We start from the raw sequence: 27,622 nt of genomic DNA on the forward strand, positions 1-27,622 counted from the left end.
TGAGGCAAGAGCTAAATTGTAGCCAATGTGTGTGGGCTGTATACTGTGCATCTGCAACAACGTGGAGCAGGAGGGATGCTGTTGCAGCAGATTTGAGTTTTAGTTATGCAGGCCTTTCTGACAGGCAGAGCTGCTCTGGAGGAAAAAGCTAAGTCACTGGTTGAGTTCAACTTCAGTGGGAGAAGCCAAGGACCTATTTTTTTTTTGTCTGGCTAAGTAACCAGATCTATTAGCTATGACTTCTTGTTCCATTACTCCCTGCAATAATTAAAACTGACCCGCTGTCAAAAGAAATGGCAAAAATGACCATGTCTTGTTCTGTTGATGCATTTTTTGAAGCAGCCACGATTCCTGTGTTTCAGCAGTTGGAAATAGCAACAATAGGGAAACGTTGGGTTAGCATTAGTCTTGCTTTGCCAGACCATCCACACGCTACTGAGCGGAGGAGGGTCTGGCTACGCCACACAGCATTCCGGGATGGGAGAAAAACGTGCTCTGGTTTATGGGCATTTCTTTAAACCAATCATAATCGTCATGGGCGTCGCTAAGCTCCTCGCGCCGCACGGAGCCTTTGTAAAATAGTCGTGCGAGAGAGAATACTCCGATTGGACAGATAGTCTAGCTAGCTGTCTGGACTTACCATGCAGAGATCTGAGGAGCAGTCAACCATAGTCTTCATAAATCCACCGGAGTTTAGAATTCCAACACAAAGAAAGAGGGGGGATCTGGTTTCATAAAAAAAAATATCTTACGAAATATATCTTTAATACTTATTTATACTGCGACCAAACTTCCTTACAGCTCCATTGTATAATTTTTCTAATCTAAGCAAAAACCCCTTTGTTCTTTCACAAATATGGGCTCATTCATGTGTAATTACTTCCCACATCAAACATCAACAATCAAAGTATTCTCGTACGCGCAGAATCTGCCATTCAGTATACATACGAGCAAGTCGCTCGAATGATGGCCGCCATGTAGCGCATCCATCTTTAAAATACATTAGCCAAAGAGGGACATACCACCGCCTTTCGTGCTTTTACACGAGGGGGAGAAGATAATTCCCGACGCCGGTTGAAGATGGAGGATCGCGCCTATTCTCTAGGACATGTAACGGAGTCGCCAAGGAAGTTAAAAAGAGAAAAAAACAACGCAACAGGCAAAGCAACAAGACCAAAATTAATATTGGAGTGGCTTTTCCAAGATGGAAAGAGCTCATAAGGAGCAAGGCTTTTAAAATGCACGCCGAAGTTGCTTGCTTTCTTCTCAAAAGGGAATTCTACCCATTTGTGTAGATTCAAAGTGTTATAGTTGCTCGGCTAACTATAGCATGGTTGTGCATAATGCTAGAACGACGTCTAGGATACTTTTCCTCGCGTCAGTGATGAAAAAGGATTGTCTACCTTGTAACATAAAACACGCTCGGAACGGTTCATACGGTTGGTTGTCATATACAATTTCACCGCTAGATGGGAGAAATTCTTACACAATGTAGCTTTAAAAACATATTTTTTGGCACTCCTTTCATAGGCTTTACTTTCCTCTGCCTCCAGAGCAGCTCAAACCCCTGTAGATACTTAACTGAAACTCCAATGTGCCTTTAGCACTGAGGTGTAATTGTGTTTATATGAGTGTGTGTGTGTGTCTGTGTGTGTGTGTGTGTGTGTGTGTGTGGCGTATTTACACTGTAATGTTGCTTTACAGTATACACACAGGTAACCATGTGGGTCGGAGACAAGTGAGCAATTACTGTGTAATTAACAAAAAAAAATAATGCCCTGCCACTCTCACGTTTACAAAAATGTAAATACCTGTTGCCAATGGACATTGTTATTCTCAATATTACATATATTGTTATTACAATATTATTAGTAGTATGATTATTGTCATTAAAAAGATTAATTATTGCCATCACTCTCATTATTATAAATGGTGTTGTCGATTTTAGCTATGGGTAGATATTGTTCTGTATTCAAGGGCAAGTCGTGTGTACAATAAAAAAAAAAAAAAAAAAAAGAAGTGAAATCTACGATGACAAGTCTTAAATCGCTGCTACTAAGGAGATGGAGTAGAAGTAAAAACAAACTTTCTCTGGGAAGACATTTTTCTCTGGGATCAATGATGGACACTCCAATGAGGAGTGAGAGATCACCACAAGAGGAAGTCGTGAACAGATGGACTGAATGGAAGATTCAAACATTGGACCTTATTTCTCCATATTCCACTGTAAACTCTACATTCTGCCAGAGGCAAACAACATGGACATTAAACTGATACGGTCTCTCCACTCTCTGTATTCTACTCTCTACTATAATGTAGCAAAAACTAAATAGCCCGTCAGTGTCTACTCTCTCCACCTCTCCTCCTCCTTTCATGTATTTCTCACTGAACACTATGAGTTTTAATCAAACGGGTTTGATACGGCAAGCTTTTCTGTCTTTAAGCTCAGCTTTATCTTGAGTTCTCTTGTTTTATACACGTTTGATTCAGTGCCAAGACAGCATATTGTACATACAAACACTTATGCTTTCGTTTTTGTTTTCTCCAATAAAAACAATTGACTGGAGAATATAGCAATAGCGATGCCATAAGGCATTCACTTTTTTTCATTATGCCACCGGTGGATACACAAGATGCATGAGAACAGCACAGTGACGGGGAGAAACGTTCCCAATATGTGCTGGACGGCAGTGAAGGGTGATGCACAGTGAAGCGTAAATCATGACTATTTGTTGTGTTGTTCTCATTTTGTACATACAAATTTATTTATTGATCTTATATGTTTTATGGATCTACATGTGTCAAAAGGAGCACGTCTGATAGCGCTGCAGTCCAGAGAGAAGGCACACTGTGACGTGGTTTACCCCCAACACAGAATGTAACACTGTCAACGTTGTAAAAACATTTTCTAATAGCTAATATTATTACTATTAATATGATTATTATAAAGCTATTTTAGCGAGTTAAATGAGGGGTGCTGTGTCTCCTTTGTCGTTTTTTGTGTTGATTTCTGACTCTGTTGAATGTTTTAAGCGCTGAATTCTGAAGTCAGTCAAATGTGTCTTAAACTCCCTAAAAACTTGGTGTCAAATATCAAGTATTTCTCTTGTTACATGGAATATCCATGACTAAATAAGCAACAATGCAAGTTGATGTTTCTGGTTATTATTTATGAAGAGTTTAACTATCAAAAACAGTTGACAAGTTGCCTGGCAATATAAGCAAACAAGCCCACAACTGTCATCAGGTTATGATCCAAATGTTGCTAAACTCTGATTGGTCCCCGTAGTATATGTGACATCACCTTTTTCTGACCGAGCCACATCCACTTCAAACCAGGGAGTAAAGGAAGGGCTTTAAAGCAAAAGCTTAACATTTGTGGGAAATGATGTTATGTGCCAAACTATTTCCTGGTTCTAAGCAGTTGCCAGGCAACCAGTGGAGACTCCAGCACATAACCTCCCATACACTTCAGGTTTTGTACAGATTAAACATAACGTGTGAAAAGGTGAGCTGTATTTTGCATAGAGCCAGGCTATCAGTGTCTTTATGCTAAGCTAAGCATCTAGCTTTATATTTAATGAGACATGAGAGCGGTATCAATCTTCTCATCCGACTCTTTAAATGTTGAATTTTTACTTTAATAGAAAAGTGTGTTTATGTAAGATCCTATTGCTAATAGTAAGAAGCTAATTGAAAAAAAAAAAAAAAAAAAAAAAAAAAAAATACATATTGAGGCCTTTACAACTGTCCTTGAAGAGTAAAACATATTTCAATTTTTAAAAACATGTTTCCCATGTTTTAAAGTATTGAGTCTTTCCTAAGCTAGTTGCATTAACTCAGCCTATTGATAATAAGTAATGACTAGTAGATGGACATTTTTCTTAGTGCAGACCCACATGGCCAGCATCCATCTAAAATGCAAAGTAGAGGTCAAAGAGAAGTATTTTCCAAACAGAATTTCCATTTTCTTTTCATGTCGTTTCTCTCTCTCTCTCACTATGCCTGTTGGAATTTGCAATGCAAATGCAAAGCAGAGCACATACACCTCTTAAGGTAGATTAAAAGAGGACGAGAACAATTTAGCACTGGCATTCTGAGTCAAATGCACAGTCCCTGTGGGTATACTCTTCCCAGTCAGGCCTATACACTCCGACTGACACATTGAAGGGGTATTTTTGTCTTTTCACACGACAGTTGTTTTAAAGAACTGCACAGATATAGCTTGCTGCTACTGAATATAAAGTGTCCCGCTGAGATGTAAGAACATGCAGCATTAGCCTCAGGGTAAAAGAAGCAGGTTACAACCAAAGGTCAGGAGATAGTCAGATATAAAAGTGTGAGAGGTGAAGGACTGATGCAATCCTGAGGCACTTAAGGGAGTTGCTGAAAATAAAAGTGCCGCAAAGAACATCCAAACACTCATCCAGAAGTACCCATGTCATCTTGTTCCCAATCGTGACCGTACTGCATAGTGCGAAAAAGTGTTTCTCACACACGAGTACAAAAAGCACTCAAGGTTTAAGTATCTTATCCGAGAGACTACAGAAACTCAGCTTTTAAAAAGGAGGCAATTGTGTCTGAGCACAACACGGGGGCAAGGAACAAGTTCCTGAAGTGATGAGACCTTAAGGATGCTTAAAGCGCCATTAGACACATAGTAAGACAACTTTCTTTCTTGACCTTGCTTTAAGGGATTCCAATGTTTTTAAAACCTTACAGGTAGAGATGCACCGATTACAACTTTCTAGGCCGATTCCGATTTCCGATTTTCTTTGAGTTAGGCCAGCCGATTCCGATTCCATTTTTTCTAACCACTTTATAGCACACACAAATATTTATTTTCTATATTTTCTTTAATAGAACATTTTGCACAGAACATAGAACATTTTTTGAACAGATAATTGATAACTATAAAATAGAACTATATAAATGACTCATGGTGTGGGAAATTCACACACATCTAAAGTGCAATGTTAGAACCATTTCCTTCTTTTCACATCCAATATCCCAAAAAAAAGAAAAGAAATGCGATTCTGGTTTTTGGGGTCGTCCCTCCATGCAGGTGTTGCATATTGCAAACTTGTTATCTTCTGCACACACACTTAAAAATTTCCAAACAGCTGACATGTTGCAGGTTAATTCACGAGGTTCCCTACATGTGCGAGAATAACGCCGACGCGCGCTTCACACCGTGAGCGGGTACGCACGAGACACGGCGGAAAAGTTGAGAGACAGGAAAAAGAGATTGTGCTGTTGCGTGTGTGCGTCCTTGACAACTTTAACTCGTATAACTTATGTTGTCAGTTAATTGTAGCATGAAATCGGCATATGTCAGACTGACCTGCCGGTCGCCAGTCATGGCCGAACACGTGAAAACCGGCCAATTCCGGTCACTGGCCGGTCTATCGGTGCATCTCTACTTACAGGTTAAGGGCACTAGAGGAAAATGTTAATCAAATGGACCATGAACAACAGTATTTTAATATATCTTGAAAGATCACCCCAAGTTCTGAGCTTTTCCCAGAGCTTCTTCAGAATAACATGAACCTTTAAGATCACTAATATACTGTACAACACCATTCATCAGAAAAGTCAAATCACCTTTTAATCAGCCAAAGCACACAGTACAAAAATAAAAAAAGTGTTTGCAGTGTTAAACAGTTCATTTTCAAACAAACCACTTCAAAAAATGAATTGTTTCTTAAACAGCTGAGAAGCTGCCAGGACAGCATCACATGGCTCAACAGAAAATTCCTCGTCTCATTTATACTCATTCATTTAAAAAAAAAAAATAAGCACAATTAAGAGACAGTGACGAATTAAATCTTCAGCCTCAGAGCTACAAAGGAATCATTAAAAAGGAGAGTTCCATTCTTTAAATTTTGTAAAAATACTAATCCATTACGCAAGCGCTGTCTCTTTAACCATAGTACATTCGTTTCCCCTTATCCCACAAATAATAATAATAATAATAATAATAATGACAACCTGAGATGCGCAAATTCTCAATATTCAACCTTGTAGAGGTTGAACACTTCTGGGGTTTAAGGCTCACTTGATGCCATCCAGTTTGAGTGTCCAGGCCTGACCTGGGGAATAGGGCAGTTCAGGCAGAAGGACAGTAAGACCAGCATTGGGGTGGACTGGGGACCAGGGTAAGGGATGTGGATTCCCCAACAAGGTCACCTGGACAAGGGACCAAAATCAATGATTTAGTTTTTTTTGTTTTTGTTCTTGTTTTTACATTTCATGTATTAGGAATCATACCTATATCCTTTCTGTAAATTAAATAAAAGCTATAACGCTGGTTGTAAACATTCATGCTGTGGACAGCGAGTGGTACAAATAAAACCTACATATATTTCTGTATTTAAGGTTACATATCTGTCTGTCAAGGCTTTACTGAGTTGTAATAATCTGTAAAACAACACAGACAACATTGTTAGTCCCATTACCTTAGTGAGTACTGATGTTTTGGGTCCCAATAGTTGCAATGTCAGCTTGGGGGGTTTGGTTGTCATGATGGCATAGACAGAAGTCCCTTTAGATGTATACCTAGAAAAAGTGGAGACGATAATTGCATCAACGATCTAAATTTCAGAGCATCCAGTAGCCGAGTGGTTAAAACGCATACCACATAAACCGCAACATCCTTTGCCGTTATCCCCCTCTCTTTCCTTGCATGTACTGTCTGTATCTCTACTACCACTATAAAAAGGCAAAATACTCTCAAAGCTTTTTAAAAATCCATTCTACCTCTTTCACACCACCTACCAGGGCTGGGCTAGGGTTGTCTGATCAGGGTTCAACCCTCCTTTTGGAAATTCAAACCAAGCCAGTCTACATGGGTACAGTCTCGCTTTGCCAGACCCTCTTCCAAAGCGCGCTGAAGGAGGTTCTGGCCACTCCACACAGCATTAGGGGATGGGAGGAAAACGTGCTCTGGTTTAATGACATTTCTTTAAACCAATCAGAATTGTCATGGGCGGCGCTAAGCTCCGTACAGAGCCGCTGCAAAATAGTCGTGCGAGAGAAAACAGATTGGACAGATAGTCTAGCTAGCTGTCTCAATTTACCATGCAGAGATTAAATTAAAAATTCCAACACAAAGAAAGCAGAAGGAAATGGAAAAGACATGCATCCGGCGGAATTTCTTGCAGCACCGGAGCAATCCCAGAAGAGGAACACAATGGATATAGACTAACATGGGTAAACCCTGGTCATGACAATAGACCACGTGGGTCAACCCGGGAGCAATGGATAACAATTACCTTACGTGCTGGAAATGGGCGGGGCTTTCATGTCAAATTCAGTTAAGAGGACAGCTAACATCACACACTCCAGTCCATCTGTATACCAGCAGAACTACTGTTTTGTAGCTACTATCAGTCATTTTACAGAGAGATAAATAAAGCTTACTTCATGATAGTTTCGCAGCGATTACATTCTAATGCATAAATAAATAACGATCAAACACTTCTCATATGATTTTTGTGCAGAGTGATTTCTTCTCCTCTGCATATTTATTGCAGCAGCTGGACAAGGAATTAGGTCACTCTAGTATCGATTCTGGACTATTTTAAAACAATAAAAAAAAAAGTAAAGTTGGGCTTTGCTGTTGGCTCTACGACTCATTTTTAAATAAAAATTTAAAAAAAAAGAGAGAGAGAGAGATTCACACTACCCAGCAAGCCGCACTTAACTGCAGTCTGCAGCCGGGTGGCATGTGGCGGAACAGAGAGTAATAAACAAATCTTATTTTCATACGTTTACGTTCCAACACTCGGTTTTTACAGCCAGTTTTGCCTGTAAAACTCCGCTACCAATCTGCTAAAGCAGGGGTGTCAAACTCAATTTCGCTAAGGGCCACACTCAATTACATCAAGGGCCAGACATGTATAGTTTATGGACATGTTTTTATTTAATTGAAAAAGTCAAATATCTTTGACTGTATTATTGCACGTCTCATATAGTCTTCTCACTTACAGTTTTGTCCACATAAAGCCCTGAAAAAGTCAGCAAAAACGTTCTAAAGCCATCTTAGAATTTAGCAAATCAAGCATAACAGTGATTACATTTTCTCAGTTTGCTACCACAAAGTTGGCAAATTTGCCAAATTCTGCTTTGAGTGTCACGTAGGGCTGGGCGATAAAACGATAACGATATGTATCGCGATAGACACATAATCAATATCAATAGAAAATGCGGTCGATAAAACTTTCGATAACTTGTTTTTCTTCATCAGAAGAAACCAGAGGTTGTGAATCAAGTTTGATTGCATGAACAAAGGCCCTCACTCTCTGGCAACCTAGCAACGTGGGGAGTGACACTCTAACAGCCAATCATGTAACAGTATCAAGTTTGGTTGCGCCACATCGCTGTCTCGTGTTCTTCAATAACAGAACCGGCGTGGAGTGGAAAGTGAGTGCCGCAGCGAGCGAGGAAATCGTTGATAAAACAGGAAAAGTCAGTATCGCAGTTTTGGGGATTTTATAAGTCTGACCGTAGTCAGACCAACACTGGTAATACCATAAACTTGTTTTACCACTTTAGCCGCGCTCACACTTTCGAGCACAGCCGTATTCGCCATCAACGTCCAACAACATCTGCAGCTGCAACACGGCACAAGCAGCAGAGCGCCATGGAGAGGTACTCTGCATCAGCACCTTACTAAACGCTACAAAGAAATAACGGAGGCAGACGTGCTGAGCACTGTCCAGAAGCCAGGTTACCAACCTAGCACTAAACCTGCAGAAAATAGTTCCTTCTCAGGTTTCTTATATTTAGCTAACACTTTGCACTATTTTATGACACTTTATTAAGCACTTCTTACTTATTCTTTAATTTTGCACCTTAATGTTAAGAGATAATTGTTAAGTGTTCATTGTGATTTTAGACCTGTTTACATTTGAATTATTTGAGTGTTTTCCATGGTTGTGTTGACATTTCTGCTTTTATAACTGAGGGGATTATAATCAGAGCAGGGTTAAGTTTAAAATAAAAATGTTTAAATTTAATATATTTTTCTCCTGGTCCTTATTTTAAATAGGTCATAAAAAATATCAATAATTATCGATAGCGACCGATATGAAAAACTTATATCGTGATACAGTTTTCAACCATATCGCCCAGCCCTAGTGTCACGTAATTGCAAGTTGAAAAACCGTTTGCCATGTTTTTGGTTTGGCGCACAACTAGGTGGGCCAAAATGTATTGTGAACCTAGATTGATATGCGGGCCGGATCAGAATTTGCGAGGGGCCGGATTTGGCCCGCGGGCCTTGAGTTTGACACATGTGCTAAAGGGAGACAAGTGAAAATCCAGACACCCGCTGTCAGCGGTCTGTTCGGAAATGAATTGAACCGCTCCGCTCTGCTGTTGTTGAAGCTGCCTGGGAACATCCTAGTTTTATACAGTCTATGGTGAAAACTCAGCGTAAAGCACAGTGAGACAAAGTTTATGTTGTGGTTTATTCAAAGTGTGCGGCGAACATAGGCGGCAACCTGGGACGACTGCCCCGCTGTCATTTCCAACCAATCACATAATTTGTACCCAAGTGCGCAATTCACAATGAAATCGACCCTAGGCCACACACACACACACACACACACACACACACACACACACACACACACACACACACACACACACACACACACACACACACACACACACACACATCAATGTGAAAGGGGTATTAGTGATTTGATACAAGCAAATGTTATTCTGCACTTAAGTGCATTGTAAATCAAACTTGAAACTGAGTCTGTAAACATTATTTCCAGTCCACTTCTGTCCTCTATACAACTTGCATTCACTTTCATTACAAATAACAGGAACTACAAGATCGCAGACTGCTTCTTGGGATTCAGCTCTCCTAGGGCTGGGCGATATATCGATATTATATCGATATCGTAATATGAGACTACATATCATCTTAGATTTTGGATATTGTGATATCATGATATGACATAAGTGTCTTTCCCTGGTTTTAAAGGCTGCATTACAGTGAAGTGATGTACTTTTCTGAACATACCAGACTGTTCTAGCTCTTCTATTATTAATGATTATTTATCTAAAATCTAAGTGTGAAGATATTTTGCGAGAGCACCAACTGTCAACTCTAGAATATATCGCCGCAATATCGATATCGAGGTATTTGGTCAAGAATATCACATATATCAGATATCTGATTTTCTCTATAATCGCCCAGCCCTATATTAGAAAATATGGGACGTAGAAATAAGCGGTGAAAATGTGTAGAAGAAAAATTTAATAATTTAAAACGTTGGAAAAAACTACAACAAACCTTATGGAGCTTTGATTTCATAAAAGGTACTCCTGTTGTTATACAGTATTTATGTTTACATTTTATTGTTATTTGAACAGCTGAGCATTGAACCAGGTGAAGAAACCGGTTTATTATATATTCATTTGATTTTGCAACTGTTCACTGAAATAGCCGGTTTCTATGAAACTACTTGTGACATGTCATATTTGGCTTTGACTTTGACTGAACATTGGCTCTCACTTTGCGGAAAAAATATCGGGATATATATCGTATATCGATATTCAGCCAAAATATAATTGGGATATGATCTTTGGTCCATATCGCCCAGCCCTAAGCTCTCCCTCTGCTTCTTACCAGACTGGTACAGTGGTGTTTTCGTACTGGACCCTCCAGGGTGCAGAAGCGTAGATGGCCTCGCCGTTGATCTCGAGCCAGGCTCCAACACCCCGGAGTCTCTCCTCAAACACTGCTGGTATCATCCCATCAGGTGTGGGACCCACATTCAGAAGGTAGTTACCTCCCAGAGCCACAGTGTGAACCAGATCCTGTTACAGAAGCAGGAGAAGGAGGACAACCAGTCAGTCACTGGAAAGAGACCCCTCACTGATCAGTTTTATTATTCTATACATTTGTAAGCAGTGAAAAATAAAATGACTGACACATCATGTGCTTGGCTTCATTTTGGAGCAGTATCCTCTTGACAATGATGGCAAAAATCAAGGCACGCATGACTAACAGGCAATTATGGATCAGCAAATTGATGGATAAAAAAAAAAAGCAACACTTCCCTCATTAGATTAAATTGATTCCTGTGGAAATGTTGCCTTCTATGACATATTTATATGTTAGCAATTAACACAGCCACAAGTAACAATTAACAAAAATGTGTCCATTACAGATGTACACAAAAGCAGAAATTATCTGTATTCTACATGTTTGAGAGCCACATACAAAAGCGGAACCTGTCTGGCTATCATTACAGATTTGGTAATCAGTTATAAAAATGATACTACCACATATCCTCACCTCAATGATAGTGGACAAGTTCATCAGTTCACTCATCTTCATGTTTCGACGGTAACCCCAGGAAAACGTGTCCACAGAAGTGCACTTCTCCCATTTGTGCTTGGGCAGCTGGCCTGGAGTGTATTTGTCTTCACAGTTATAGTAGCCACCATGTTTACAGGCACAGCCATTTCCCCATCTGTCATTGGTCACAATGGTATCCTACAAGGAAGACAACGAAAGGTACATGCAACCATACTGAAACAGTAGTTGAATATAGGGCTGCTCGATTATGGAAAGAATCAAAATTGCGATTATTTTGGTCAATATTGAAATTACGATTATTTTACACGATTACTCATTGACTTTCGGAAAGACGTAATTATTGAAATAATTTTTATATATATATATATTTTTTTTTTTTTTTTAAACCGTGAAACAAATCAACAGTGAAAACACCTTGAACTGTGAAATTTCCCTCAAATACTTTTCCCGTTTGAGCTTTTTTTCCCCTCTCCATTCAGAACACAGGACAAAATAAAAGTTTACTTGCAAAACGTAATGTGCAAAATAATTTTTTTTTCTCGATTACTCTGTTTTTGGGATCGTTAGGAGTAGAAATCGTAATCACGATTAAAAACAAACATAAAAAACTTTGTCTATGTACAGCATTCTTACACAGTTAACAGTTATGTATTGCTTCATTGTTACAAAAATACTTACTTTGACAGGGCTGTCATTGTAGAGCCATGCCAGGAATTGGGTGGAGTTCCAGTAGGTGTCAGGTGCTTCCCAGTCACCGTCAGACCAGATCAACTCAGGTCTGTACCTGCAAAACAAAAACGAAGGCAAAGGTTCAAACACACTGCCATAAGGTTGTATGACATGTGATTGTATATTGACATCCATATAACCAATATAAACACACTTGTATTGCATTCAGCTGATGGCGTAATTTAAGTGTTACAGACCTTACAACCATGTTATAAAGCTCTGGTAGAAGTTTATGCATCACAAACTCTTGTGTTTTGAATCCATTCTTCTTGTCAATCAGGTAGAGAGGGTGGAACCACTCATACAAAGAGTTGTAGAGTCCATAGTGCAATGACCTAAATGAGGAAATTAAAAACGTTACAATCTGTCATTGACAACAATCAGAATCCATAAGAAAAATTAAAACTGAGGAAAGCCATATACCTCAATGCCATGTTAAATGTAAAAGCTACAAAATTCCACACACAATATTTAAGTGTAATCTTATTTTAAGTGTTGGACATTTCTCTTGATATCTAGAGTAGGATGCACCAATCACCAATCTTTTTTTAATGGTATCTAAATATATATTTTGTTTTTGCCTTTTGCCTGCTATAACAAATTAGGGTGTGAAGTGTGAGGAGCAACGTGGGAAGCCCCCTTTAGACCTGACTGCAATCTAACATCATGTATCCTGCAAAAGTCAGGTTGGTAATAAATCACACACACACACACACACACAACTAAAAAAACAGACCAAATTGGATGAAAAGCAGCAGTTAAAATGTCCTGAACAGAACATGCTGTACCACACTCTTTCATTCAATGCATGTTTAGCATATTCATGTCATCACTTTAATAATTACCAGCTATATAAACACTTTCCCTGAACATCATAACATTTGATGACCCACCTGTTGCGCACTGCCTCCCCGAGGTCTCCCACTAGGTCCCTGTGAGGACCAGTATCAACTGAATTCCAGTTCCAGGAGTTTGGAGACTCCCAGTTAGTAAATCCTTCGTGGTGTTTGGCAGTCAGGACGACATATCTGCAAATGAGGGCAACGTTGACATTAAGTACATGTGGCACAGTGCCACTGGCACTGTATTCGGTAAAAGAGCCGATGCAAGTGTTCGATACCGGAAGTGAAGCGGTTGTTATCAATGCTAATGTTAGCTAAACAAATACACTCACTTTGCACCAGAAGCCTTGAAAATGTCCGCCCAGTCCTCCGGGTTGAAGAACTGAGCTTGAAACTGGGGAGCAAACTCCGGGTAGCTGAATCCAGGCGGGTAGTTCTTTGACATGTAGCTCACACACTTCTGGTCCGGAGGCTGTTGGCCCTGCCAGTGCCACCAAAACCACTCGCTACCAAACCCGGGGACAGAAAACACACCCCAGTGGACAAAAATCCCCACCTTGGCCTCGTCGTACCATGGAGGCAGGGGTCTGGCGTCCAAACTCGTCCAGTCCGCAGTGTACCGAGCCGCTGTTTGAGAAACTAAAGCAACGACGAGGACGGACACGGCTAGCATGATCACAGGTTAGCCTAAACGTTATCCTACCTGCTCACTCCTCTCGACTGTACGCACAGCTTAATTGCTACTAGGAAGCTAGCTAGCTAGCTAAGTCAGACAGTTTAGCGCCGATATGTTTTCACAGACTGGTCTTACTTTTTGTTGTGGCCATAGACTTATTTGTACAGTCTGTATACGGTTGTGACTCCCACTACAGGTGTTATAGCCATAGACTGTTATTGTTAGAGCCTATTTCCCATCGTATGACTAGTAATCACATGAATTATCACGTGACAAATACCGTCTGTCTGTTTTTTTTATTACAACTTTATGTAACAAACTGCATGGGAACTTATTCATCTGTATAAACTAGACAATGTTAAGAAAACGAATGTATTTAAACTAGCCAACAATATTCTGGATAGACGTTGATATGAGAAAATCACTAACTTAGCTACAGTACAACATTGCACATAGCTCTGTAGATTGTTCTTTAAAGAAAAGAAAGCGCCCAGTGAGCAACGTTTATTTTTCTTTGGAAGGACGTTATCTTTTGCAAGGTATCCTTGTTCTTTACTAACGTTATCATGCCGGGTCATTCTCGACGCTGCACACAGGGTCCGTGGAGGTGTCCAGCTGTTCTTCGCAGGATGTGTACACAGCTACAGCGTCCAGCCCGGCCAGGACGAGTGTCGAGTCCAGCCGCTGAGGCCTGTGGCTGTAACCGAGCCGCTTCAAGGTTCGCCGGGTAGTCCTGAGTGAGATGGGCTTCTCCTGCCCGCTGCTGCTGTTGTACAGAGCCTGGATCTGCACCATCGTCGCATTGTTGTTAGCTTCCAACACTCTCTCCATCGTCCTCTCGCCACTGTCGTCGACGAGGCGTTTTCTCCCACACGACCCCCGCTGACTCGAGGTCTTCTGCGTCTCACACCATTCCCTGTAAACCCGAGACACTGCGGTCTTTGAAAAGCCCAACCGGTTCACCGTTTCCGAGATGCTGCAGCCGGCGCGTCGGGCTCCCACTATCATACCCCGCTCAAACTCACTTAAATCTCGCGACTTCCCCATGGGTCACCGTTTGAGTCCAACAGAGACTTTAAGGAGCACCGCGGATACTCGCTTTCTGCTAAAAACAAAACTATCCCACGGTTCCCACCCATCTGATCCCACCATGGAACGGCTTGCGTTCGCTCTTCTTCTATGGTTTTTGGCACAGTGTACTCTACGGTCGCCCTCCTCAGTCATGGATGTATGTAAGAATATGTATTTTACAGGTGCAGGTCGTCACCACCACTTTTTAAAACATGTACGATAAACAATTCTGCAAACTTAAAGTAAAATAGGAATGAACATGTAATGCCAAACACTCAGATTTGGTGGCAGCTGTTATACATGTGCTGCACACAAAAAGTTTGTTTTTTATCTGCTACTGCCTCTAATAGGGCAAAAAACAAAAAAAACATACAATGTTGGATTGTTTATTTTGACAACCTTTTAATATCACTGTGCATCCTGCTTTTGATTAAATTGATTAATGTACAATTACATTACGGAGAACAGGGCGATCCAGGCGATGGTGGAAGAAGCCAATCATATGGTTTTGGCAAAATCAAGAAACAAACGGTTACAAAATAATTCCTCACAGAAAAATAAACATACAATCATGTTTGTTATACTTATACCCAAATGTCACATATTGGACTCCATAAAAAAAAAAACATTGGCACATCAGAATCTGCTAAATTTAAAGATTTAAAAGAGCCATTACTAGTTTATCACAAAGATAAGAATCTTAAATATAGTCTTGTACGTGGGGATGGAAACATCTGTGAAAAATAGCCTATACAGGATTTGTTGAAATGTCTTTCAAATGGATGTTACAAATGCAGATGATGTGCTCAGTGCAACAATACGGTCAAATGTAACTACTTCACTCATCCTTATACTGGGAAAAAAAAAATGAAGGTAATACATCATGTTCACTAAAACACAGGATAAGTGAACATAGGAGCTCAATAAGGAGAAATGACAGCGATTACCTAATAGCAGTACATTTTTCAATGACTTCAAACATGACATTTCATCATTCAGATTCATTGGAAAGGTGACAGCCTTTTAATATTATGGTGCATACTAAATGCACAGTAAAATCCCACTTAAATCCCATTGTTTACTTAATTTACAATTGCACACACACAGTAAAGTAAAGTGTAACAGACATGTCCCCTGACCTAAAGACTAACTGGTCTTTTGTTACAACTCCCTGACATTAGACCACTCCCTCCAGTTTTAGACACCAGGCATTCCCAGGAGATGCTGGCATTGCAGGCATAACAATGGTCAGTCCTGTTGGTGTCACTGGTGCCCATTTCAGTGGAACATTAGGATAGTCCAGAAGTGTAACCTGTGGATGTAAATGAGCAGTGTGTAGAGTTTATGATTAGGACAAATGAGGTTAACTGGGATTAAACTGTATTAGGCATACAGGTGTAAGGCTTACTCGTGTGGCTCCAGACGTCTTTGGTGCTGTGAGCTGAAGTGGTTGTTTGGACGGCCAGCCAAGGATTATGGCGTAAACGGTTTTGGTGTTAGCAGTGTACCTAGAATAGGAGCAAACAGTGGTTTAAGCCAAACGTCTACAGGCTTTGCATTATTTTGCAATATGTTGCTAGAGAGAGGACTGGACTATCTGGCTTAGCCTGTTTTTGCAGCATTTTTCAAAGTTTTGTGCTTTTTTTCAACTACCACCAGTATACACTAACAGCAACTTATTACCACATTTTTGGACTTTATGGTCAATAAACCTCATTTTGCCTTTATGAAATGATACCTAATTTTTGAGTTACAGCAGAAAGTATGAATTATTTTGACTAAGATTCAGATCAGAGGATGTTGTTGGATAATCACAGACTGTCAAAGTTTAGTCAGAATGAGGCTATAAACTTAAATAAAAACACTCAAAAGTCAATTATACCAGTGAACTGATCCTTAAATTTGACTTGTGAAGAGCGTTTCATGGAACCATCCATGTTACTTTTGGGGCAATTTGGTTGAAAGAAACCCAAATTTATGCTAAAGAAACTTTGAAAAACGGGTCAAATTTGACCCTAAGACAACAGGAGGGTTAAGAGGCAGAAAATGGAATTGGAAAAAGAAACACAAAATGACATTCTCACCAGACAGTGACAGTGCTGTTCTCCTGCTGGACCCTCCAGGGTTTGGAAGCATAGATGGCCTCCCCATTAATCCCCAACCAGGCACCAAGTCCCCTCAGCCTCTCCTCAAACACCGGGGCAATCATGCCATCTGACATCGGCCCAATGTTCAGCAGGTAGTTACCACCCATTGCCACCACATACACCATGTCCTGAGGAAAAGAGAGTGGGAGATTAATGCAAGATCGTCAAATCACAAAGTGACTGGATGTAGAGCTAGGCGATATTGAAAAAAAAACATCACAATATTTTTGATACATCGATGTCAATATGGCGGCGATATTGTATTTGGTGGAATTTCCAGAGGAGACAAAGGGAAAGCTCAGACAGATACACAGACTGTAGACAGCTGCATGATAAGGCAAGGTTTGGTTTCAGGACTGCCTCCTTTTGGGGGTTGGTGGCCCTGCTACAGTTTTGCATACTTCCCAGAGAGAGAGAGAGAGAGAGAGAGAGATAGGCTGAACTATGCTTTAGCATCTGTGTTTTAGGCACCTGCAATATCTTTGTATACCTTTTAAAAGGTTCAGCTAAACGTAACGCCTCCAGCATGAGTACCGTATAAATATCCCTTCAAGGAGACAGGAACTACAGAGAGTTGGGAAGGCACTGCACAATAACACACCGTGGTTAAACTGCACTGCCTGCTTAACCCTTGTGTTGTCTTCCTGTCAAACATGCAGCTTTTTATTTTTCTAGGTCAAGGTGGTTGTCTTTTTCAACACTTCTGTCGCTTTTTCCCAAATTTTTTTTTCTCACATTTTTCCTGCACTTGACGTTTTTTGTTGTTTTTTCCCCCCACGTTTTTGAAGCTATTTCCGACATTTTTTTTTGTCACTCTTTTCTAACGTTCTTTTATCATTTTTTTACTCTCCAAAAGCTATAAAAATGGAATAAAACACCCAAAGTACTGAGCTGATCTTTTATTTTACTTGTGAAGAGTAATGGTTGTATGGAACAATCAACATTATTTTTTGACAATTTGGTTGAAAGAAACCAAAATTTGGTTTAAATTTGACCCGAAGACGACAGGAGGGTTAATTAGTCTCCTTAATTGAGTGTTCATTAAATGCTTCTGTGTAATTCATCAAAATCTCCCAAACATTCGTATCTGAGTTTTTCATTAACATTGTATGTAGGGTTGACTGTTGGTGCTTTCACAAAATATTTTCACAATGAGAGTTTAGATAAATAATCACCAATAATGTGGCTACAATGACTAAATGGGTAAAGGCACATAATAAAACAGCTAGTAAGTCTGGTGAGTTCAGAAACTAACATCACTGTACTGTAATGCAGCCTCTGAAACCAGGAAAAGACAACACTTGTGTCATAAAGATATTAGGATATCCATAATGTAAGATGATATCCAGCCTCATTTATCGATGTCGATATAATATCGATACATTGCCCAGCCCTAACTGGGCGTACAGTTGTAGTCAAAGACCTACTGTGACCTTTCACCTTAATGATGGACGGCAGGTCCATGATTTCGCTCAGCATCATGTCCCTTCGGTAGCCCCAGGAACGGCTGTCGATGGACTGGCATTTCTCCCATTTGTGGTCTGGAAGTTTACCAGGCGTGTACCGGTCAGCGCAGTTGTAGTAGCCTCCATGTTTGCAGTAGCAGCCCTGACCCCACCTGTCATTGGTAACCACCACATCCTGGAGAGAAACACACAAATGGTTATCCACAGAAAAAAAGACTGCTGCTACTTTATTAAATAGTTTATTTCTCACATGTGATAAAATGCTACGGATGATTTAATATCAATCAATCTTTATTTATATAGCACCTTTCAAAACGTGACAAAATGTTATTCAAAGTGCTGAACAGTGACTGAAAAACAGACAAGAAAAAGGAATAAGAGAAAAATATTTATTAATGGATTTTAGAGACCAATGCACACTAATATAAATAAAAAATGAATACAATACATTTAAAAAAAAACTATAAAATGTTTAAAACAATATCAATCATAATATAAAACTATGAATTCTTATAAAAATAATTAAGACAATAACTGTCTTAATACCTATAAAATATATAGGTGTGTATATATATATATATATATATATATATATATATATATATATATATATATATATATATATATATATATATATATATAAAAACACTGAAACCAAGTTATAAGAAATATAAAACACTTAAAATAATAAAATAAGAGATAATAAAATTATAATTAGAAGACGTGAAAGCCAGACTGAATAAGTAGGTTTTTTAGTCTCCGTTTAAAAAGGTATTTATATTTCCAGCTCCTCTCAGATCCTCAGGCAGGCTGTTGCAACGTATCGGTGCATAGTAGCTAAATGATGCATTACCACAAGTTTTTGTTCCGCTTTGTGGAACAGCTAAAAGAGAAGAGTTGGAGGATCTAAGGGGCCTTCCCGTTTCATAAAATAAAAAGAATTTGTCTGGTGCTAGGCCGCGTAGTCCCTTATGAACTAGTAAAAGAATTTTAAAATCAATACGAAAACTAATAGGTAAACAGTGTAAAAATTTTACATTTTAATATAGTGATTATAGAATGTTAAATAAACATGCTCTTGTTGTAAACACTCTATTTCACCTTGATTGGGCTGTCATTGTAGAGCCAGGCCAGGAACTCGGTGGAGTTCCAGTAGGTATCTGTTGCTTCCCAGTCCCCGTCAGACCAGATCAGGTCGGGTTTGTACGACATCACGAGGTCCACTAGCTCTGGAAGAGCCTTTTGGGCAACAAAATTCTGAGTCTTATATCCAGAGGCTCGGTCCGCCAAGTAAAGGGGATGGTACCATTCATATAGAGAGTGGTAGAGACCAAAGTGCAGGGACCTGTTGGTGAAGAACATGAGTACACACAAACACACACACACACACACACACACACACACACACACACACACACACACACACACACACACACACACACACTTTTAAGTCAACTATGTCTACCTGACTCATTTTAGATTTAGAATATGATTAACCATAACAGATTAATCAATTATGAAAATAGTTGCCGATTAATTTAATAGTTGACAACTAATCTTTTAATCTTTGCAGCTCTAAATGAATGAATTTATTTATTAACATCATATCTTATTATCTATGCTCCCTAACTAGATACATGTATAATTGAATGAATGTAGGTGAAGGATCCTTCTCCTGATCTCCTTACTTCTTCCTGATAGCTGTGGCCAGTTCTCCCACCAGATCCCGGTGAGGACCTACATCTACGGAGTTCCAGTTCCAAGAGCCCGCTGAGGGCCAGTTTGTGAATCCTTCATGGTGTTTGGATGTGAAAACCACATACCTGGAATTGTAAAAGCATGGGCACATGAATGGCACTTCACATTTATGGGACAAAGAAGTGAGACGGTAGATTACTACGTTAAACATATTCTGATATGACTTTTGAGAGACACGTGATTACTATAAGATGAAAAAATATAGAACACTACCTACAAGCAAGCATATATACATGGCACCTGCAGGTGGAGCTGTGGCTGAGCAAACACTGGCAACTAAACAAACATCTGCAATCCAAACTAACTCAGATACTAGTACAGCAGGTTTGGGCCCATTATGTAGCGCACTGTGGCCCATTAAAAGAAGAGTTGTACAGCAGGTTTGCGCACTTCTTTGTGCACAACAGGAAGAGATGTAAATTACAGCAACAGGTTGGTACATTTGCGTGCACTGTGGCACCAGGAAGATAGCGGATGACAATTACCTGGCTCCAGAGGCTTTGAATATGTCTGCCCAGTTGTCCGGTTGGAAGAACTCTGCGCGAAATTCGGACGCAAAATCCGCGTATTTGAAGCCCGGCGGGTAGTTCTTCAGCATGAACTTAACTTCTTCAGTGCGCTTTTGGGAGCGCCACCAGTACCAAAACCACTCACTAAACTGCCCGAAGCCGGGGACCGAGAAGACCCCCCAGTGGACGAAAATCCCGATCTTCGCCTCGTCGAACCACTTGGGCAGGGGTCTGGCATCCAGACTGGTCCAGTTCGCTGCGTAGCGCGCTGTACATCCAGGTGCCCACATAATGACACAAATCAAAGGTATAATGCATGTAGGCCGCATCGGAAGGGCCATGGTCCCTCGTGAGTAGGCTATGTGTTGGCGGTTAAAGAGCTCTTGTCATGTGCAGTCTGAGGGCGGGGGACAGGTGACTTTTTAACGCTGTGTGTCACATGCTTTACACCTAAAATGCTGTTGTTGGCAATTGTGGGCAAACTGTGTTTACGCCCTCCGGTGGGCGAATCTGCGTTTTCTAGGTAATGTCCCGCCCTAACCTGCCTCTGATTGGCTAGTACCTTACCTTCGTTGGTCGGATTGGCTAGTTTCACACTCAATCATACAGACTGTCGTCTGACAATCATCTGTAACCATGCAGCTTTTTTTTCAGAGAGCCAAACTGGTGAACATCACGTCTGACATTTGTGTTTTAGCATTGGTACACCATTATAAATATTATATACCAAGGTAATATATCCAAGTAAGTGTAACTTACTGTGGCATTAAATGCTTTTCTGATTCTGAATCAATGTGTCCTCACCCTAACAAAGATCCGAACACTCCCTGTCAGAAGTAAGCAAACCGGTAATATGGCAGTGTATATGAACAAAACAACATATGACATAAGATGTGAGATTGATTAGGTTTGGGTAAGAATACCATGGTAACCTAATGAGGTCCAGAGTAATGTAGAGTAAGGTGAGACATTCCTCCAGCAGCACAGTTTGGTTCAGTCTACTTCTTACATAAAGTGGCTTCAATAAAACGTCCTACTCAGATTTGATTCAGTAGTTTACTAACTTGTGCAATTCCATGAAAAACAAAGAAACAGTTTATACATTGTAATGAAGTCAGTTGCTTCCTGAATTCAAAAAAAAAGCCTTTGATTTCAGTGAAGACTGAGCCTAGTTGACACCAGACCCTTCTCAGTTGTAACTGAGAGTGGGTCTGGGCAAGCTTCATTCACAGCCCATTTCCAAAGGGGCGTCACCAACGGACGCCACTCAAATGCCTCTGGACGCAATTGGACAGTCCTTCAACCAATCAGAGAGACCAACGATCCGGGTGAAGTAGCGGCGACAGCGGCATCAACGGGTTGCTGCGCTTCGGTGGCCGTCATGTTGAATGTAAACAAAAAGTTGCTCGCCGTCGCTGCGCTATCGTCATCGTGTAAAGCCCGCCTCAGCGGTTGTGATTGGTGCCTCGATTTGGAAAAATTGGAAATGGGCTTGAATGGGCTCTTGGCCAGACTGACTTGCAGAGCAAATCTCAAATTTGCCGGAAGTTCATCAGGGTTTTCCCAGGCTAGTGAAGATTCCTAAACACTGAATCATTAAAAAAAAAAAAAAAAACACTGAATAATTTTTCTCTGGTAGGGGCACAACCACTAGATGGCACCACATGGCACTTTTGTATCAATACTGCAGGTTGATAACCTGTTCCATGATAACCAAATCCATGACAGGCAGCAGGGAAATGTACATATATATCACAAGATTAGATAGTATTTACATGTATAAAAGCCCATAAAAAGAGAAAACGTGTGATTAAAAAGGAAATATGTCAACTATTACACAACACATTTATTGCAACAATACCCACAATGCAAATTTCATCTGTGAACTGCCATCTTTTGGTGCAAAATAAAACGTGTAACAAACCACTTTGTCTATCATCAATGAGTCAATAAATAAGGCCATCTCACAGTAATAATTTAACATCAATAACAGTATGGCTACAGTTGTTGAACAGTAAAACAGTTAAAGAAATTGTTTTCTTCTCCAAGTGCCGCTACAGATTCACTGTGTTATCGACATCAGTGCAGACAGCCAGCTGCCTTTCAAGCATTTGTTTCTCTACCAAGTCCTCCACCCTGCCAACCTCCACCTCATCTACGTCGTCCATAAAACTGGACCAATCTGTACCCCCATCTGCGCGTTCCATGGACTCTGGTTGGCTGGCGGGGTGAACGGAGGCGGAATCATCGTGAGTGGTGGTCACGCAGTTGCAGCTGTCGCAGATGCCGAAGCGCTTGAGTCCTGGTGAAACGCCGGATCCAGTGAAGGTTCGCCTGCAGCTCTTGCATGATACTGGCCAGCAGTGCCTGTGGACCTGTTGATGGTCAACACAGCAAGAGAGACAACATACTTGTGAATCCTTATGCGCAGGCCAATGCCAAATTTTAGATTATTATAGGAGAAGAACAGCAATATAGACGCCAACAGATTTACTGCTCTCATTATAATTCCTTCACTGCACACAAAGCACAAGCAACAGGGGGGAAAGAACAGAATGTAACAGCACTCAATTAAAGAGTGAGGTGGCTAATTACTGTTTACAACTAGCGGCTAGCAATTACTGGCTTTAACTGTTTTTTCGGCATACCATTTAATCTTAACTGCGTATTATTGACATTATTGTACAATTCTACTACAAGCGAGACAAAATAAAACAATTCATCTGTGAACTACAACAAGGGGACACATCACTGCCACTGTGCAATTTCCCAATAAAATCCAATAATAATTAAAAAAAAGCCTTTAAAAAACGTGAATAATCAAAATTCTTAGATTCAGATTCATGCAGTCACACAGATTTTTTTACACTGAGGGCATGGCTGCGGAGGTGCTCCTGTCTTGTGAACCTCTTGCCACACATGGGACAGGGGAAGGGCCTCTCTCCTGTGTGGCAGCGGATGTGTCTCTTCATGATCCCCTTCTGCTTGGCGGTGTACGGACAGAATGGGCACTTGTGGAGTTTCACTGGCACTACCAAACCATCGCCTGCAGGGGGAGAGAGAGGCCAGCAGTTCAGATTTACCTCAATGAAAATTGAGAATCCATTGAATGCAGCATGGTATTTGCTTCAGTGTGTTTACAGGAAGACCTATGTCACCCTCGGGCCATTTGCATGAGCTTAGATGGATCTTGCCAATTACCTGTGTCCTCTCCGAGCCAATCAGACTGGATCTCCATGATAGATGATCCCGCAAACCCTAAACCCTCGTCAATTCTGCCTCCTCCTGTTTGGGCAAAGCGCTGTCCCACTCTGTCCCCCAGAGGACTGGGGCCTTCACCTCTGGCCAGCATCTCCATCAGCTGCCTGGCATTAAAGGAAGGGCTGTATCCCAAGGGAGAGCGCTCATTGGAGGGCGAGGGAGGAAGCAGTCTGCTATGATGAGGGTGATGGAGAGAGGGCCCGGGATACGAGGCTAGGTCTTTGGTGTCGGGGGACTCCATTAGCTCCTCGTCGGGGTCATACTCTATCTTGGGGTTCACCAACTCTGGGGTCAGGGCAGACGACGACGAGGATGAGAGGTTTGTCTGATCCATTTGTCCTTTCTGTCCTTCACTCCCAGATGCAAATTCCTCCCTGGAATGGTAGTCTCTGTCCATGTCTCTGCTGGTGCCCAGAGTTGTGGCGACAGGGATAGACAAGGGGGTTCTAGGAGAGGTCACAGTCTCCAAACCTAAACCTGGCCCTGTATTTGCCTCTGCAGCCTGTGAATGAGGCTCAGTGGCCCCCGCACCACTGGAGACTGACGCAGCAGGAGTGCCGCTGTCTGCAGGACCTATCGCTCTATCCTGTGCCTGGTTCTCCTTCTCGGTGTTCCGCTCTTTCTCCTTGTTGCATATTTCCAAAGATGAGCGGATGTATCCCTTACAAAAGTTCACCAGATCGGTCATCTGCAGGTAGCTTCCTGCTGACATCACCTCGATGACATTGCTTCTGTTCAGGGCCAAGCGGCCAGAGTAAAGGAAGTCCAGGATAATAGAGAAGGCATCGGCCGTCACAATGTCCAGCGATGCGGTGCTGTAGCGCTGCCCGCTATCCTGAAAAGACACGGTACATACCTTAGCAGGTACACTGGATGCCCTACTTTGACAAAATCAGCAATGTATGGCCAGCAAGAGCAACGGAGAATCAGCTGTCACATTAACAAACTAGACCAGACCTCCAAACCAGTTCCCACCAACCATTATTCTTTACTGCTTTAATAGAAAGTGGTTTGCATTTTAAGGCATTAAAGTAATAATTGACAAGACAATATTATCTTAGCCAACTCATTACATTTGTTTCTAAGAAGCCATGCCCAAAACTTGCCCACCTCTCCTAGAAATAAAAAAAGTTGGAAAGCCTTGATAAAAGCTATTCTCACCTGCAGATAGTGAACCAGAAGAGCCCGGAAATATCCGCTCCCAGCAAACAACACATTACGATGGGCCTTGAAGACACGACCTTCGACGAGGATGCTGCAGTCACAGAAGAAGTCCCTCTTACGCTGCTCATTGAGCTCAAAGAGCAGTTTGGGCAGGTAGCAAGGCACTTCCATGTCTATACCTCAGTGAGCCCCGCCAAGGAGAGAGAAGAGAGAGACAATTAATATATAATAAAATGTATTTGTACAGCGCCTTTCATACAAGGAATGTAGCACAAAGCGGAAATAAGGGAAAATAGAAAACGTAAAAACAGGGACAGAATGCCATCAAATAAGATGAAATAGAATATAAAGAATGCATAACATAAAATGGAAAATAAAACCCAATGAATAATAAAAAAGTAAAAAATATTAAAATCAGTAGCCATATTTGCAGGATGCACATCAATAAACATTGCAGCAGCATCAAAAGGTCTCCATTCTCTTTATCTCTGTTCCTATCTTTTCTTTTCTACATCAGTGGTGATTTGAAATCTTTAAGACAAAAACTCAAATGGACTTTCTGCCAATCAGCGCCTAGGTGACTGATGCTATAATAAACACAATAGAACGGACACAGACTATCAATAGTCAACATTTAATTTAAGAAACTTAAATGATACATAATCTGTAAAACACTTGCAGAATGCATAAAATCAAGTGAAATACAACATTTTAAAAGAATTGCAGCAGTGCAAAGCGAAGTGCAAAAACAAGTGTCAGGCCTGTTATCAGGGAAGCCACAGCTAGTTAAACACTGAAGTGAAGAAATACGTGTTCAGCTTTCTTTTAAAACACATTTAGCAAGCTGGCTTTCCTGGTATCCTTAGGCAGTGGGTTCCATAGCTTTGGGGCGGAGACCTAATTGACAAAGGTTGCATCAACAACTTTCTTTCGGCTGTTACTGGGAACCTCCAATAAACCATGTAAGTATGTAAGTGTGAGTTTAAAAGGGGAAACAGTAGAATGTTGATATAAGACTTTTTGGTTCTGTAGTGCCAAACTACATTAATTATGATGTTGTGGGACACTTGTCTTGAAATTAGAGCTGGGCAATATATCAATATTATATCGATATCTTGATATGAGACTAGATATCGTATTAGATTTATCTTATTAGGATATCTTAATATCATAATATGACATAAGTGTTGCATTACAGTAAAGTGATGTCATTTTCTGAACTTACCAGACTGTTGTATCTGTTCTATTATTTGCCTTTACCCACTTAGTCATTATATATTACTGAGGATTATTTATCAAAAATCTCATTGTGTAAATATTTTTGTGAAAGCACCAATAGTCAACACTACAATATCGTCTCAAGGGCTGTCCTCGACTAAAGAAATTCTTAGTCGACTAACACTTATACGATTTTGTCGACTAATCGATTAGTTGATTTAATTGACAGAGCTGTGCGCTTTGAGAGGTGGTTAGGACTAGAAAAGCACAATATAAATGTAGTTAATTAACCATCTGTAAAACTGAGTTTCTCCACAATTAATCCTGCAAAAGCACCAATTCAAATCTTGTGTTTACCATAAATGTACTCAGAAGTTTCTTGGAAATAAGTAATTAAGCATGAATAAGCATAAAAAATGACTAATCGACTAAAGAAATCTTAGTCGACTAAGACCAAAACGACCGATTAGTCGACTAATCGACTAAGAGGTGGCAGCCCTAATCGTCTCTGTATCGATATCTCTGGTCAAAAATATCGTGATATTTGATTTTCATAATATTGATATCGCCCAGCCCTACTTGAAATGTCTTCATAGGAGACGGTTTCTCCACTGTGTTAGATTATTAAATACTTATTTATTACAGTACTAAGTCCAAATGGTTTACAGGGAGAGGCAAGGCAGCTTTAATAGCACATTTCAGAAAAATGGCAATTCTAAATACTTAAAGGGAAAGGAGAAAACCTTCCATTGATATGCTTATATGCATTAGAGTAGCTAGTGCAGTTCAAATCACTGAGGTTAGGCGATGTTTAATACCCTAAAAGACAGCGAGGCTTAAACATACAAAGCAAATAGACACAGGTTTGACAGAGGAAATAAACATGGAAGGGGACAATAATAATCTCTAACGTTATTTCAGTGATTACTTACAAGCTAACTTGTGTTGCTAGCGCCGAGTAGCCATTTAGTGATACTTTATTAGCTAAACAAAACGGCAGACTTACAACAGCGACTGTACTTTACAAAGCATGTTCACCGACCGTGAGATAAAAGGACATATATATATATATATATAATACGGTCTCACCTGTGTAATTACGCGACTGAACGCGAGAATAGCTTTATCATAACACAATAATTTAGATTAGCAAGGTGCATTGTCCAGTAGCCATATAACAACTTCCGCTTTTAGCAATAAGTGACGTTTTTCATGCATCCAATCGGTAGCCGACGGAGGCGTAGCCCTTACGGCACAGTTCCTACATGCAGTTTAATGAACTTGATGTTTGTAAATTCACTTATTGGGGCGTTTAAATTAATTTGAAAAAATCCAGAAGACACTGGTCCAATCCAATTTGGTCTAACGGAATGGATACCCTCTCTGGCTATAATGTAATTTGACAATGGGACTTTCATTAATAGCAAGATTATCTGG

General features: G+C 40.5%; 3 protein-coding genes across 5 annotated transcripts; all 3 read right to left on the bottom strand.

Moving 5' to 3' along the window:
- Positions 1–5,582: 5,582 nt before the first annotated feature.
- On the bottom strand, positions 5,583–13,851 carry LOC114567876 (tissue alpha-L-fucosidase). The gene is made up of 8 exons (XM_028597062.1): positions 13,248–13,851; positions 12,967–13,101; positions 12,271–12,408; positions 12,023–12,128; positions 11,321–11,521; positions 10,649–10,839; positions 6,459–6,558; positions 5,583–6,189 (listed from the first exon to the last, which is right to left on the bottom strand). Exons 1-8 carry the CDS (start codon positions 13,586–13,588, stop codon positions 6,055–6,057), a joined length of 1,347 nt encoding a protein of 448 aa, XP_028452863.1. The 5' UTR covers positions 13,589–13,851; the 3' UTR covers positions 5,583–6,054.
- A 1,181-nt stretch (positions 13,852–15,032) lies between these two features.
- On the bottom strand, positions 15,033–21,052 carry LOC114567875 (tissue alpha-L-fucosidase). Its single transcript, XM_028597061.1, has 7 exons — positions 20,519–21,052; positions 19,964–20,098; positions 19,377–19,620; positions 18,250–18,450; positions 16,747–16,937; positions 16,071–16,170; positions 15,033–15,974 (listed from the first exon to the last, which is right to left on the bottom strand). The coding sequence occupies exons 1-7, from the start codon at positions 20,881–20,883 to the stop codon at positions 15,840–15,842; spliced, it is 1,371 nt and encodes a 456-aa protein (XP_028452862.1). The 5' UTR covers positions 20,884–21,052; the 3' UTR covers positions 15,033–15,839.
- A 1,323-nt stretch (positions 21,053–22,375) lies between these two features.
- Positions 22,376–27,366, bottom strand: zbtb8b (zinc finger and BTB domain containing 8B). Of its 3 annotated transcripts, none has more exons than XM_028597593.1 (5): positions 27,275–27,366; positions 24,965–25,140; positions 23,744–24,638; positions 23,410–23,588; positions 22,376–22,917 (listed from the first exon to the last, which is right to left on the bottom strand). In XM_028597593.1, the coding sequence occupies exons 2-5, from the start codon at positions 25,136–25,138 to the stop codon at positions 22,597–22,599; spliced, it is 1,569 nt and encodes a 522-aa protein (XP_028453394.1). In that variant the 5' UTR covers positions 25,139–25,140; positions 27,275–27,366; the 3' UTR covers positions 22,376–22,596. The 3 variants fall into 3 exon arrangements, with proteins under 3 accessions (XP_028453394.1, XP_028453395.1, XP_028453396.1); XM_028597594.1 differs by having other exon boundaries at positions 24,965–25,146; XM_028597595.1 differs by lacking the exon at positions 27,275–27,366 and adding an exon at positions 27,118–27,259 and having other exon boundaries at positions 24,965–25,146.
- Between the last annotated feature and the right edge of the window lie 256 nt (positions 27,367–27,622).

The sequence above is a fragment of the Perca flavescens genome, chromosome 14 (genome assembly GCF_004354835.1).
Source record: "Perca flavescens isolate YP-PL-M2 chromosome 14, PFLA_1.0, whole genome shotgun sequence".
Taxonomy (NCBI): Eukaryota; Metazoa; Chordata; class Actinopteri; order Perciformes; family Percidae; genus Perca; species Perca flavescens.

Coding starts and splice junctions, on each gene's coding strand:
- LOC114567876 (XM_028597062.1), bottom strand. CDS start 13,588: ATGCTAGCCGTGTCCGTCCTCGTCGTTGCTTTAGTTTCTCAAACAGCG. Junction 12,129..12,270: donor CTTTATAACATGGTTGTAAG/GTCTGTAACACT, acceptor TTTGTTTTGCAG/GTACAGACCTGAGTTGATCT. Junction 10,840..11,320: donor ACTTGTCCACTATCATTGAG/GTGAGGATATGT, acceptor CTTCTGTAACAG/GATCTGGTTCACACTGTGGC.
- LOC114567875 (XM_028597061.1), bottom strand. CDS start 20,883: ATGGCCCTTCCGATGCGGCCTACATGCATTATACCTTTGATTTGTGTC. Junction 20,099..20,518: donor TTCAAAGCCTCTGGAGCCAG/GTAATTGTCATC, acceptor TTACAATTCCAG/GTATGTGGTTTTCACATCCA. Junction 15,975..16,070: donor AGACGTCTGGAGCCACACGA/GTAAGCCTTACA, acceptor TTACATCCACAG/GTTACACTTCTGGACTATCC.
- zbtb8b (XM_028597593.1), bottom strand. CDS start 25,138: ATGGAAGTGCCTTGCTACCTGCCCAAACTGCTCTTTGAGCTCAATGAG. Junction 24,639..24,964: donor TTCTGGTTCACTATCTGCAG/GTGAGAATAGCT, acceptor GTGTCTTTTCAG/GATAGCGGGCAGCGCTACAG. Junction 22,918..23,409: donor TCCGCAGCCATGCCCTCAGT/GTAAAAAAATCT, acceptor GACCATCAACAG/GTCCACAGGCACTGCTGGCC.